A 14,148-nucleotide genomic window follows, 5' to 3' on the forward strand; every position below is an offset into this window, starting at 1 on the left:
ACTCAATTTTTTCAACACTTTTCCTATTTTTAATACGTTTTTAAATTTTATTATTTCTATTTCACTGTATTTCCATTTTCGAGCTGAACACAACATAAATATTAAAAATTATCAAATCCTTTTTTCAAAAAAAATAAATAAATAATCAAATCCTAATCCAACTGTTTTAAATTTAGATGGGAATCAACCGATCAAGGTATGGATTAAAAAACGAAATCTTTTACTTACACCTCACACTAGAGATGTTCAAAAAATCCGAAATCTGAAATCCGATCTGATCCGATCTGGAAAAAAATCTGAAAAATCCAATCCGAAAAAAACCCGGTCTGGCCCGGCCCGGCCCGAGGGCCTAAAACAGGCCTAATATTTTCAAAAAAACCCGGATAAAATCCGGATTTTTGAAAAATCCGGGCTTTTTATAACTAAACCGGGCCTAGTATTTTTGGAAAAGCCCGGCCCGGCCCGGCCCGATTTTTAAAAAAGCCCGGCCCGATCTGGTTTGAAAAAAATCCGGATTTTTTTGGCCCGGTCTGAATCTGGCCCGAACAGATCTTTTGTGCATCTCTACCTCACACCGAGCCTGAAGCTCATCAGTTGAGTTCACGGCTGCAAATCTGCGATAGCTCGGGCCCAATTGACACTTTAAGCCCAATTAAAATTCCCCCGCAGATACGCAGACAGAACACGCGTGTTGAATTCGATCGTGGCGGAAGGTCCACACCGCACCACACTCAGTTGACTTGACTGACCGAATCGCATCGCTCTCACTCAACACTACTAAACCTAATAGCTTTTGAATGATCGTAATTTTGATCTCCGATCGAGATTGAGATCGAGATTTTAGCCTCGAATTGAATCGAATGGCGAAATGGAGCTGCGATTATCGATACTTACTCATCGTCGCCGCTCTCGCCTTCTTTTACATCCAGGCAAGCTCCTATACTCACATTTTCTTGTATATATATGTTTATCTGTGTGTATTTTGTTATTGTGTTCTCGTAATCTATATTAGTAAAGCTTCAATTGTCGAAAATTTATCATTAGATTAAATAATCGATTAGGTAGCTTTTGTTTGTTTTGATTGTGATCGAAGTTACGAATTATATTCAGTGTTGGTGAATATGCTTAATATCTTAGTGAATATATTTCCGACCTTCGATTGGCGGAAAAATGAGATTAGGTGTAGTGTTTTTTCGTAGGAAATGCGAGGGAGGAGTAAATTAAATAACCTGATTAGATTAGGTTTAGTGTGTTTGGATGGAATCAAGTTATGACTTCTGTTTGGCAGTAGTAGATGTACTTGACATCTTAGTTAATATATATCGGTAAGCTTCAATTGGCAGAAAAATATGCTCAGGTGTAGTGTTTTTTTAGTAGAAAATTCGTGGGAGGAATGAATTATATAATTGATTAGATAACTTTAGTTTGTTTTAAATGGAATCAAGTTATGAAATCTATTTGGCAGCAGTAAATATACTTGGCATCTTAGTATATATAAACTTGTGAGCTTCAATTGGCGGAAAAATGTGCTTAGGTGTAGTGTTTTTTTAGAAGAAAATTCGAGGCAGAAATGGATTAATTGATTGATTAGGTAACTTTAGTTTGTTTTGAATGGAATCAAGTTTAAGAATGCTATTCGGCAGTAGTAAATGTATTCGACATCTTAGTAAAAATATTTAGTAAACTCTAATTGGCGGAAAAATATGCTTGGGTGCAGTATTTTTTTAGTATAAAACTCGAGGGAGAAATGAATTAAATAATTGATTAGATAACTTTAGTTTGTTTTGAATGTGATGAAGTTGTAATTCTATCCTGCGTTAGGAAATATACTTGACATCATATGTTGTATTAATGTATTAGCTCTTTCGGTTGTTCTACAACTTCGTTCTGTAAGTGTCACCTAAACTTTATAAAGATGCAATGCTAATCAGCTTTACTTTCGATAGTGATTCTTCATTTTTTTTCTTTCTCAGATGCGTCTTTTTGCCACACAATCTCATTATGCAGAGCAAATTGCTGCAGCGGTATGTTGACCTTTTCATTTCTATTCGTCTCAACATTTTATCCATAAGTTGTATCATTTTCTAGTACTTCGTTAATCCGTAATTGTTAGTATGTATAATTATGTATGAATTTGGAGTAACACACTATATGATAATATGAATATCATATGCTCTGATCTGCTAAGAGGTGTCATGTTGCTCCATTGTTACGTGTCAAGCTGTGTTATCTTATACTGTTTCTGAATGTGTTATCTGGAATATAGTTATGTTGTCACTCTTCATAGTGTATCACATTTATATTTTAAATGGTTGTTGCTTGTTGGAAAGGACCTTCTTTTAGGAAGTTTTAATGAAACTTAAAATATAAAGTGCAAAGTTTTGAAGGACTGTATCTAATTAACAACGTTGGTTTATTCCGTTTACAAGCTTTTTTCTGTTGCTTCAATATTGACAGTTTAGTAACTTCAGTTGAATATATTTGTAAGCAAATTTTCACCATTATTACATGTTCCTTTAGCACTTGTTATTGAACAGGTTGAAGCTGAAAGCCACTGTGCAAGCCAGACGAGGTTACTGATTGATCAGATAAGTGCGCAAAAAGGAGAAATTGTCTTCCTACAAGGTGTGTTAGATTTGTCAACCAATTTTCTTTTTCTTGAATGTATATTAGAAGTGGTAACTCTAGTAACAGTGATCTCTTAAGGAATTTTAGCTATTCATTTATGAACTTGTGGAAGACCCTGGAGTACTTACTGGTTACATATCTGCCAAAAAAAAATTAGATTGCAATAGAATTTTGCATGATAGAAGGGTTTAGTGTTGTTCATGACGTACCATCTTGCTTTAACTGACAGAATGATATCATAAACAATAAGGACATGTTTGACTAGGGGGATTGATGCAGGACAAATGAAAATCAATAAATAATATGAATGTTTGTGGATAATCCACAGATAACATGCCAGCGCTAAGGTGATCCAGGATTTAATTTGAAAGTGGTTAGACACTGTAATTGTTGGTCATGAAGGGCACTCCACTCACAAAATTTATATAGGAGGATTCTAGGCTTGTGATCGACATTATACTCTGTGGATTGCTGGTTTCGTGGTGTGCCTTAACATGGTTTATATGCTGCATGTGTGCTTCATTCAACCAACTGCTTGGGTATCATTTGGAATTAACTAACAATAAATTGATTCATTACATCCCTTTATTGCTTTGCTCTCAGTATTGAAAGTTTCAGCTGACAAGAACGCCCCATATTTGAATACTTACTTTAAGAAGCCTTTGTTTCTTCCAATTCTTGGTAAACATTAATAATTATCTTCCATTGCTATTCACACCGGAACCTTGCAATTTCAGAACAAAAGAAACATCAAGACGAGAAGTGCAGACAGTTGAGTGCTCTTGTGCAGCATTTAGAGAGTAAGGAATCTGTAATGCGATGTCTTCTTGCTATCTCAGCTTCTCTGAAAAAAGCACTCATATCTATCTCTAAATGTGCCCATGCATGTGAAGTTGATAGCTCCTTATTTTGCAGGTAAAGGGGTCAAGCAGATGATAAGTAAAGTGCAGGTTGAGATATTTGACGAACCATTATAGTTGCCTACTTTTGATCGCTTCATGCCCATGCTGTCATCTTACACATTTTTATCTTCAACTCTGATTTATTAGGTTCCAGTTGCAGCAGTTGTGGTTATGGCATGTAATCGCGCTGATTATTTGGAGAGGACTATAAAATCTATTCTGAAGTATTGCTTTAATGATATCTGTATCAAGCTTTAATTCGAGCTGTATAAAAGTTTAGCTGACTTACTGGTGCACAATGTTTAAACTTTCTTAGATACCAAGAGCCTGTTGCATCAAAGTATCCTCTTTTTGTATCCCAGGTACTCATTTAAAGATATGTGGAACAGTAATTAGGCTGTATAGTAGTGACTCGTGGCAGCTAAATTGTGTTTCCTTTGTTTTCTATTCAAGGATGGAACCAATTCTGACGTTAAAAATCTGGCTTTAAGTTATCACCAGTTGACCTATATGCAGGTATGTTCCTACTTCCTATTCTAATACTACCGAGCTGTATTAATTATAATGATTCTACTATTACCTTTTTGTCTGAATTATAACGATCCAATATAAATAGTAAACGTTTTTGGGTAAGGTCAGTGACAAGAAATTTGAGTGCTTTTGCTCAATGCTCACATATGTACAATCACATCTGTCCCCATCAAGACTTGAACTTTCGACCTCTTGTTACCAAGGGCGAGGGGTATCCAGTAGGCTATAGTGCTAGGGATCCAATAATAATTGTATATGTGTGGAAAGACTCGCCTTTGGAGAACACGGGACTAGGTTTAAAATTCTAATCATGCTGATCTTCTTGAGATGATACTTGTCATATTTTTTGTTATGCTTGGTTGATGTGGTAGGCATCTAAAATTACATATTTGTTGCAGCACCTGGATTTTGAACGTGTGCGTACTGAGCGTCCTGGAGAAATAATAGCATACTACAAGATTGCACGTAAATTCTCCCCCCCCCCCCCTCCACACGCACACACACACACACACACACTTGTGTATATCTACTATCGTGGAATGAAATATATTTCAAGCTGTTCTCATTAAGCCACTGCTCTTTTTTTATAGGTCATTACAAGTGGGCATTGGATAAATTGTTTATTGAGCACAATTTTAGCCGGGTTATTATACTTGAAGGTGTTGATGGTCTACGTTGTTATTAATTACAATTTTATTTTTCTTCTGGTATTTGAAAGTTAAGTGCCCAAGCAGTGGCAAAGGTGCTCCTAGTGCTAGAAGAGCGATTGTCACCTCCCCTCCCCCCTATACTTAAATATATATCAACTACCAAGGATATGTTAATATATTTGGCATGATGCACAGATGATATGGAAATTGCTCCGGATTTTTTCGATTATTTTGAAGCTGGAGCAGCACTCCTTGATAGTGATAAGTAAGCTCTTCTTGCAAAATTAATATTACAACTCATTGGAGTCGTATTTATATGTGAGTTAATTACAAAGTTTTACCGACTCTGATGCGATTATGTACTCTGTTTGCTTTGAAAACCTTGTTAGATCCCTCTTAGCTATATCCTCATGGAATGACAATGGACAAAAGCAGTTTGTGCATGACCCTTGTAAGTCTTCCTATCTATTGGTGTTCAGTTTAGTGAGATAACTAAATTAAATTAAGCTAGGTGCCTAGCATGATGCAACAACCATTTGCAATTCACTCTTATAATCACTAGCAATATTAATTCCTGGATCTTGATGATTGATGTTCAAATTACAAACTGTATCATGGATATGGATGTTCACTCTCCATAGATCATTTTAAATTGTTTTTAGGCAAGATTTTTATTCTTTGATTTTGTTTGTATTCCGATCTCCTTATTTAGTAGGCCTTGATATTTGGCAAACTGGTTCCCGCTGAATATGGGAAACATCTCTTAGCACTACCAGAGCACACCTGTTTCCTAAATCACTCATGTGTCATCTACAGGCAAAAGATTCAACATTGTGTTGGAATTTTGTTGAGATCTTTTCCACATTGTCTCACAACTCCTGATATTTACAAGGCCTAAAACGTTCCAAGCTGCTTTACATTCATAAAATCTATATTCTTGCAAGTTTGGAGTGTCTACCCTCAATATTGGCCTCTATGCCATGTTCTGCGGAAACTAATACTTCTGGTAGTCCAATAAAGCAAAATTTATAATTACTTGGTTAAAATTGATGGGAACGTAAGCTAAATATATTTCAGACTTGGTTTCTAGTCAATTTATAAGTGCATGCAATCACCTCAATGATCTGTTGTGTTTGTTTGGGGGCATGTTCAAGGAATAGAGAATTATGAACAAATTTTAGGGTATACCTGTTTAATTTCAAGAGCTTTCTCTATGTAATCCTTGTTGAATGGTTTGTCTGCATCCTATGAGCTTCCTGAACTTGTGGGTATGTTCTAAAATAAAATTTGCAGATACACTTTACCGCTCAGATTTTTTTCCTGGTCTTGGATGGATGCTTACAAAATCAACATGGGATGAACTATCTCCGAAGTGGCCAAAGGCATATCCTTTTCCATTATTATATTTTCAGTAATTATAATTTATCAAATGTGTCTTTATAATTTCCCAATTGTTCCTCAAGCAATCTTTAACACATTTATACTTATTGGGATGATTGGTTGAGACTGAAAGAGAATCATAAAGGACGGCAATTTATTCGCCCAGAAGTGTGCAGAACATACAACTTCGGTGAGCATGTATGTATACCCAAGTCAACTTTCAAGGATTACTTCTGCTCTTACACTACAACATATATCTATCAGCTGCTCATCTCTTTTAAGTTGGTTTTTGTTTCTTGAACAAACATACTTCACAAATATATTACAATTTTCATCAACTGTAAACTCTGTGTGTAGAATATTTTCACCCAACTGTCAATTCATACATGGTAACGGGAAAGTCAGTATTCGTTGCACATTTTGTTACATTGCAATGCAGCGCTCTGCTTCCTATAACTTACTCAAGGTCATTTTGTGTGTATCATTTTGTAATATATCTTCTTATACTCTAATTAATTTTGTGACTGCATAATTTAAATAAGCCCGTCTCTCTCTCTCTCTCTCTCTCTCTCTCTCTCTCTCTCTCTATACATATATATATATATGTATGTATGTATGTATGTATGTATGTATGTATGTATGTATGTATAGATAGATAAGTAGATAGATAGATATCAGACATGTACATACTCCTGAAATGTGCATGCACCCACAGTTATACACGCAAAGGTGACATGTAGTTTTGCATAGTCAGCCAGGAGTTGCATACTGTTTTATTCTTATGCAGGGGCGTAAGTTCTTGACAGCAAAATGGTCCTGGTCATTTATGAGGACTACATCTTTTGCTTATGACTATATTTTCTTGTGCATACAGCATACTCTTTTTGGATACTTATATATTCAGTTACTTGCAGGGTTCAAGCTTGGGTCAGTTTTTCAATAGATATCTTAGGCCCATCAAGCTGAATGATGTCCAGGTATGGAAAACTACTCTAACTTCTTCTATCTTTATGGCCCAGCATTTCCATTGCAATTAAAAACACAAAACAAATCATATTTCTGCTGCAATAGGTTGATTGGAAGTCGATGAATTTGAGCTACCTTATTGAGGTATACATCTGATGTAGAAACTCCTACCAGTTTTATATAGAGATCATCAGTCATCAGCATAAGCGTGTTATCAGCTAATTTATCTACATATATTAGGACAACTACGTCCAGCACTTTGGTGACCTGGTAAAAAGTGCAAAGCCTGTCAGGGGAGCTGATCCTGTTCTTGAAGCGTATAACATAGATGGTGATGTGAGGATTCAGTACCGAGACCAAGAAGATTTTGAACGCATAGCAGCTAAGTTTGGCATTTTTGAAGAATGGAAGGTATTATATACATCACTAGATTTTAATAGTACATCTCTTGTGCATGAACAGTTTGACACAAAATTTTCTTATATGATTGGTACTAAAACTGTGTATTTCTTGAGAATATGTGTTCCAATATTTTTGCTATATTCTTAATAGACGCGTATGTAAATATTAATGCATTTATAGGCAGTATTTTGTTCTTCGGTCTATTTTCACAATCTATCCTAGTGTCAAATGCTTTCTGTAAGACACTCAGGAAGTATGTAACATAATGAATGTTAATTTCCATGAAATATCTTCTTCCACTCCCTCTTTGTACACATGCATGTAGATCTGTTATTACTTGCTCTCATCTCATACTTTTCTGTGCATCTCTTTCCCTGAAATTCACAATTTTCTCAAGGATGGCATACCAAGGGCAGCATATAAAGGGATCGTAACTTTTCGGTACCAAACCCCACGACGAGTATTTCTAGTTGCTCCTAGTTCCCTTCAACAACTCGGGGTCGAAAATGATTTATAGTAATGGGGTTAGTGAATGTTTACCGTATATGTTAAGTTCTAACTCTATTGTTATCTTTTTCTAGTAATTTCTTTATTTAAGAAAGATTTTGTTTCATTCCTTATTTGTCATACTCTACTTTGTTAATTCAGGAATATCCAGTGATTGAAGGTGCTTTGTAATCTGATGGAGCCAAAGGTTTGTTTTGCCATTCTCTTCTTTTACGGCTTCAAGCAACAATAGTTCCCAATTCAGACCAGGAGTGCAAGCATAACTGTTGTGAACATATGGGTGAATCTGACAGTGATGATTATGATAGTTGTTCTAGAATCATCCTAGGAAACACGGGATTGTTCGGGGCAGATCCTCGGATGGTATGTGTCAAAATGAGTTTTTTATAATGAACATAATAGCAAGTAGAGGTATACAGTTTTGTCCCTTGATGAGGTCAGTTTATAAGGAACATGTAAACTATACATTTTCTTAGCATTTGACAACAGTAAGTGTATTAATTTATATTGTAACTTTCTGATGGTAGTAAAGTGAAAAACACAGAACCTTGTCTCGCAGGAAGTTATACTTCATTTTTTAATTATTTCAGTAACTGTGGAACAGGATGCGTCCTCCGATGACAACATCCAGCATTAGGCATACCAGAATGTTTAATGATTTATGGATATGAAATTCCGATATATGGTTTGTACTTTCAGAGAAGTCTTGGTAAAACAGGGTATGCGTTTATTTCAAAGTAGTATCAGCTTAAACATTTAGTTGCTCTCTGAACTTTGAGTAACTTGGTTATTAAATTTTAGAGTAAAGTACAACTCTGTCTCAATAATTTATTTTTGAAAGGCAACTCTGTCTCAATAATACGTGTAAGAAGATTTTTTATTTTATTTTTAAAATAATTGATAAAGTGATGCTTTCAAATTCGGAGACCGATAAATTGATGCTTTCATATCGGAAATTTCTAGGAAATCATCTGAATTTTGTATTTGCATGTGAATTATGCAAAAGAATAAACCCTTTTAAAAGTACTTGCCTATATATTATATACTAATAATAAACCGCTGGTATAATGCTATTACTGCAGCGATAGTGGGTAGTTGTCTGCGGAGGATGAGTAAGACACCATAATTTACGGCCTTTCAATGGAACATGGCTTGAGACAGTATAATACCAGAGGCCACATGCAGTGATGCATACACCCAGTCTTAAAATTTGAAGTTGTTCTTCAGATACATCACCACTTCTTGCTGCAAACAAATAATAGGGATTATTTAGTCATGCATTTATAAGATTCTAAGTGTAGAACATGAAACCTAACTTGAAGGTTCAAAAAACAAAAGGTTGACAGAATGGTGGAATAACTACAGCTCAGTGCATGTGAATATGTGATCCTCGTATGTAGGAAAGACTATCATTTTTTTTAATTCTTTTTTATGTAAATATTTGATTGAATTTCCCAAACACGAGCTAGATCTCGGAAGGAGTTGAGTTGTTCCTGTGGCTAGGTGCCCGTCCAATTATAGAAGTGTCCTCATAAAATTGAAAATATAGAGGCATTATCTAAAAGTATTGGTTGGTGTCCCGAGAAATCCCCTGCTAGATCGCCCCCAGTCCAACTCATGCCATAAATTCGATCTCTTCATACATGACATTATATTCTTCTACTCATGAATTTGATTCCTTACCACGGGTAAGAATGGCAAGCAATAATCGGTAGACGAATGCGAGACTGCGGGAGATTATTACGAACTTACTATTAAACAGAGGAGAATGCATCCGGCAGCACCAGGGAACAATGCATACCAGAAATTCAATTGCTGCATCTTCGCAACATCGATAAATAATATTGGCAAGCTTGCAGCTGGAATATTCAGATTTCGAATTATAATAAGGCTTAAAATGAGGATTTAAATGATAGGTAACAAATCAAATTGGATTGAAAAATGTGCACCTGGTGGATGTACCGCGCCTGTGAGAATCATAAAAGCGATAGCTGCAGCAAGGCCAGCGCTCCTAGCTAGCCAGCCGGGACCAAATACTGAAAATGCCAAGACTCCGATAGCTGCACAACCAATTTGAGCCATAAACATATTGTATTTCTGCAAAATTACGCGATGTTAGTTCAGGTAACATCAAAGTAAGGAAGATAGCATGTGTTAACATTCTGTTTCTACATTTTAAGCTGCTTGCAAGTTCATTTCAGGAGCAATTAACAATTTACCAAGTTAGAGTCGAAAACCACTTTAAGCCCGCGACTTAAAGTTTAAACAAACAGGCGGAAAGGCACGGCTCATTCATCTTGGGTTTTAACCACATATGACAATAATTAAAGACTGTCTGGAGCATCCTTCATTACCCCTATTCAGGAATCAAAACTTTACCGAACATATCTCCTCCATTAGACCATTACTTCTAGACGAGATCGATAAAGCGAATGCAAGCGAAAACAAGAGATTTAAGACGGTTAAAGGGTATTCTATAGCGTTCGCCTTAATGTTAAAGATCCATCTACTTTGACAAAAAGACCGCGGAGAATTGTCCAAGTAACATTTTCCGTCAAATAATATAATCAAATTAGGAGAGCATTTCAGGAATGAGAATGAAGGATATGGGAATAGGTCTCCTAAGAGAGTGTGAGGAATAATTTATACTCCAAATGGGATTGGGTATCACAAAATTGATGATCCAAACATCAAACATGGCTTAAGATTCCCATCTCCGTTAACTGAACTCATTAACCATGAACCAGACCCTTCCTAAGTCCTCCGACTTAATGAACAAACACATACCCAATTAATCTAAGAGCACAAATGATCACAATTCACAAAAACCATCGTCGCGATTATTATAGAAAAAAAATTAGTACCCGAGCGCCAGGCGAAGAAGGAGTGGCAAAAAGAACAGCACAAACCGCCCCCAAAGGAGCAATAGTAATAAAAAGCCCTTTACTCGCCAAAACCTGATCAATTTTAGCCAACGCCGCCATGGCCGCAAACGCACCAGCACAAGGCCACACCACATCGCTCAGCGACGGAGATTTCGCGCCCTTCTCCGGCTTCCAGCTCTCCCACAACGCCACATTACTTGACGATGAAGCTACCACAATACCCACATCCCTTCTTCTCTTAAAATCTCTATTAACATTTTTAGCAAGACCAAAGGCTCTGTTATGCTGCAGTCTTTGGCTGAAAAAAGAAAGTGGTGGGGAAGAAATGAGGGTTTTATTGAGCGGTGAAAATGGGAGTGTAGCGTGAGAATGCATGTGCAGCTGCGTTCCCATTTCTTGAAACTGTCTGGTTTGTGTTTGAGTTGTGTTGGTTCTATATATATGTTTGTGTTTATGCGGAGAAGAAACTCGAGAGACAGGGAAAGGTATATTTTAAGTTGGGACGGCCAATTAGGGGGCCGGTTAAGTTAAAAAAGGTTCAATCCATGTGTTTGGATTATTTTTTTTGTTGCTTATATTTATCTGGTATTATTTTATTAATATAGTAATAAAATGTATAAATTGTTTTAAGTAATTGTATATATTTTTTGTAAATTTAAATTTGAAATTTGAAAATAAATTACTAGATCAATTAGGATTTTGGTTTATAAATCAAAATTTATCTTATAATTTCTATATATAAATGACCCGATATGTGGTTTCTAACTTGTAGATCTAGGGATTAGGAAGAAAATTTTTGCTCAAACAGGCCTAGGACAGCTAGAAACTACAATTGTTTTCGAATTTTTTAGTGTTTTTTTTTTATAATTTCTTGGTAAATCGATATATGCTGCTAGTAAAGTGTATCGGAATTGTTTAAGAGTATGTGTTCAAAATTGTACGAATTTAATTTCAAAAAATTATACGAATTTATGTGTTATCGAAAGTAGAGATAGTATGATGAGTAAAAAAAAAATAGGTAATGTTTAGGGGAATATACCAGGAATATTTAGTTGGATTTGGATAGATTATATATGAATTTTAAGAAAAAGTGCCCAGGATTTATATGTTTTTTTAAAAATAAAAATAAAGTGGGGGATAAAGATGGCTGATGAAGGAGTCGAAAGGTCATTGGTTGATTGATGATTGAGGAGAGCCACCCGATGCCCGCCGTCACAGCTTATCTCCACAGCTCACCTCCACTGCGTGTCCTGTCCCTACTTTTTGTCCTTTGCTTTCTATTTTATTCCGCTTTGACTTTATCCAAATTTATGAGTAGTGTGTAGTGTGTAAATGAGTTCAAAACTACATTCCGGAAACCGCAAATATATATAATTAAACACCAACCTGACTCGAGAAAATATAAATTATTATTGAGATTTTATATTTCAGGTCCCGTATTTTTTTATTATAAAAATTCGGATCGTGTTCGGACTAACGCATTATTCCCGAATTGGAATATTTTTTATGTAATATTTTATGTATAATATATAAATTTATATTAGATAAATTATATATATTTATATATTATTTGAACAAATTTATCCACTTAAGATCTCACTAAATTATTATATATATATTGTTATATAATAAAAATAATTAGTTTTAATTAAAGTTTAAGCATTTTGGATTTTGGGTTGATCGGATAATAAAAGAATCGAGCTCAGAATGACCCAAAACAAGATGGACTAAAATGACCTAACACGAACCCAATCCATTATCATAAATGTCATCCCTAACTCTATCCCGTAGCTGATGGGATACATTCAATTTGTATTCGAATTTGAATTTTATCGTGTTTTAGTTTTAAAATTTAACTGGATAAAGATTAATAAATTCAAATTTAGCTAAATAAATTGTGCTGTATCTTTGTGATTCCGAATATCAAAAACTTGATTAATTTTCCCTTGCAGGTATATTTCCCTTGCATTTATTTGCATCCTACCCTCTCAACCTTAAAGAATCATACTCTAAAAAAGACTTAACTCAGGGGAATTTCTGTCCATATAAGAAAAAGACTAGTTGCCCCAAAACAACTATGCACCAGAATTTCATACAAATTCTTTCTTAGAAAATGAAATCAGAAATTTCATACACTCAGCTTAAACTAAGCATATAAAACTATGTGACACAAGCAAATGCACTTAAAATCGACTCATTCAAGGCCTGAAACCAGCATCTACAACCAAGTTATGTCCAGTGACAAACTGAGAATCCTCGCAAGCAAGAAACAGAACTGCATCAGCCACATTTCTTAACTTAAGCACTCCCCCTTTCAAGAAATTCATCGACTCGAACGCCTTCTCGATTCCTTCTGCATTCGTGTGCATCCAGTTGCACATCAGTGGCGTTCCTATTGGCCCAGGCGATACACAATTCACCCTTATCCCATGCTCTCCCAGGCCTCTACTGGCGCACCTCACCAGCCCAACCACTGCTTGCTTCGACAACACGTAGTCTATAGGCCTTGCAGCATCTGTATTGGCCACTGCACTTGATGTACACACTATGCTCCCCTTAACACCACATTCCACCATTGCACGCGCAGCGTGCTTCACACAAGCGATCATCCCACGTACATTGACAGCAAAGAGTTTGTCAGATGCCTCGAGATCAAACTCCAGGATGCTTTGTTCACTGCTGCTCATACTGAGGACTCCAGCGTTGCTAAACATGATGTCTAGCTTGCCATGAGCCTTAACAGTTGAGTCCACCAAAGATGTAACCTGCTGCTCGTCAGTGACATCGCACTTGATGAACGTGCAGCAGTAGCCGATTGAAAAGGCCACTTCAAGACCCTTTTCTTCTTGTAGGTCTGCGATCACCACAGCTTGTGCACCGTGGTCTGCAAAGTGGCGAGCCGTGGCTTCACCAATGCCACTGGCTCCGCCAGTGATGATCACCACTTTGCCTTCCAATTTCTTATTGCCTAAAATAGAGGAATTCATTTTCTGCTACCCATATAGAGACATGCAGGGCAGTTGCTTTTATATGATCCCTTCTGGACGGCAGCTCTTATAAAATATTTCGAGGTTAAACAAAGGGTGACAAAACTGCAGGCCCAAGCATCAACCTGTTAACTATAGAACACACAATCTAAACACTCTTTCTATATGCAGCATCTTTAGTTTTGGCGCTACGTTGGAGTAGCCAGTCTTCGGATGTTATCACTTTTCACTTATGAGTAACTTCTATACGACTCCTCGGGTATAAAAAAAATGCACTGAAAAGTACAAGATGGTGTGCTAAAAAGTACAA

At 36.2% G+C, this 14,148-nt stretch overlaps 3 protein-coding genes across 4 annotated transcripts; 1 reads left to right on the top strand and 2 right to left on the bottom strand.

The window, feature by feature from the left end:
• The first annotated feature begins 641 nt into the window (after positions 1 to 641).
• On the top strand, positions 642 to 8,555 carry LOC108196690 (alpha-1,3-mannosyl-glycoprotein 2-beta-N-acetylglucosaminyltransferase). 2 transcript variants are annotated; one of them, XM_064081107.1, is made up of 19 exons: positions 642 to 929; positions 1,974 to 2,024; positions 2,521 to 2,625; positions 3,366 to 3,428; positions 3,544 to 3,578; positions 3,678 to 3,754; positions 3,847 to 3,892; positions 3,984 to 4,046; positions 4,460 to 4,526; positions 4,652 to 4,720; positions 4,907 to 4,976; positions 5,101 to 5,162; positions 6,005 to 6,094; positions 6,195 to 6,289; positions 7,006 to 7,068; positions 7,163 to 7,201; positions 7,298 to 7,468; positions 7,857 to 7,983; positions 8,108 to 8,555. In XM_064081107.1, the coding sequence occupies exons 1-18, from the start codon at positions 869 to 871 to the stop codon at positions 7,974 to 7,976; spliced, it is 1,347 nt and encodes a 448-aa protein (XP_063937177.1). In that variant the 5' UTR covers positions 642 to 868; the 3' UTR covers positions 7,977 to 7,983; positions 8,108 to 8,555. The 2 variants fall into 2 exon arrangements, with proteins under 2 accessions (XP_063937177.1, XP_063937178.1); XM_064081108.1 differs by having other exon boundaries at positions 645 to 929; positions 2,538 to 2,625.
• A 320-nt stretch (positions 8,556 to 8,875) lies between these two features.
• Positions 8,876 to 11,350, bottom strand: LOC108195021 (uncharacterized). Its single transcript, XM_017361959.2, has 4 exons — positions 10,831 to 11,350; positions 9,916 to 10,063; positions 9,719 to 9,825; positions 8,876 to 9,211 (listed from the first exon to the last, which is right to left on the bottom strand). The coding sequence occupies exons 1-4, from the start codon at positions 11,242 to 11,244 to the stop codon at positions 9,170 to 9,172; spliced, it is 711 nt and encodes a 236-aa protein (XP_017217448.2). The 5' UTR covers positions 11,245 to 11,350; the 3' UTR covers positions 8,876 to 9,169.
• A 1,526-nt stretch (positions 11,351 to 12,876) lies between these two features.
• Positions 12,877 to 14,047, bottom strand: LOC135148060 ((+)-cis,trans-nepetalactol synthase NEPS1-like). Its single transcript, XM_064082288.1, has one exon. It carries the CDS (start codon positions 13,836 to 13,838, stop codon positions 13,050 to 13,052), a length of 789 nt encoding a protein of 262 aa, XP_063938358.1. The 5' UTR covers positions 13,839 to 14,047; the 3' UTR covers positions 12,877 to 13,049.
• Between the last annotated feature and the right edge of the window lie 101 nt (positions 14,048 to 14,148).

This window comes from Daucus carota, chromosome 7 (assembly GCF_001625215.2).
Source record: "Daucus carota subsp. sativus chromosome 7, DH1 v3.0, whole genome shotgun sequence".
NCBI lineage: Eukaryota > Viridiplantae > Streptophyta > Magnoliopsida > Apiales > Apiaceae > Daucus > Daucus carota.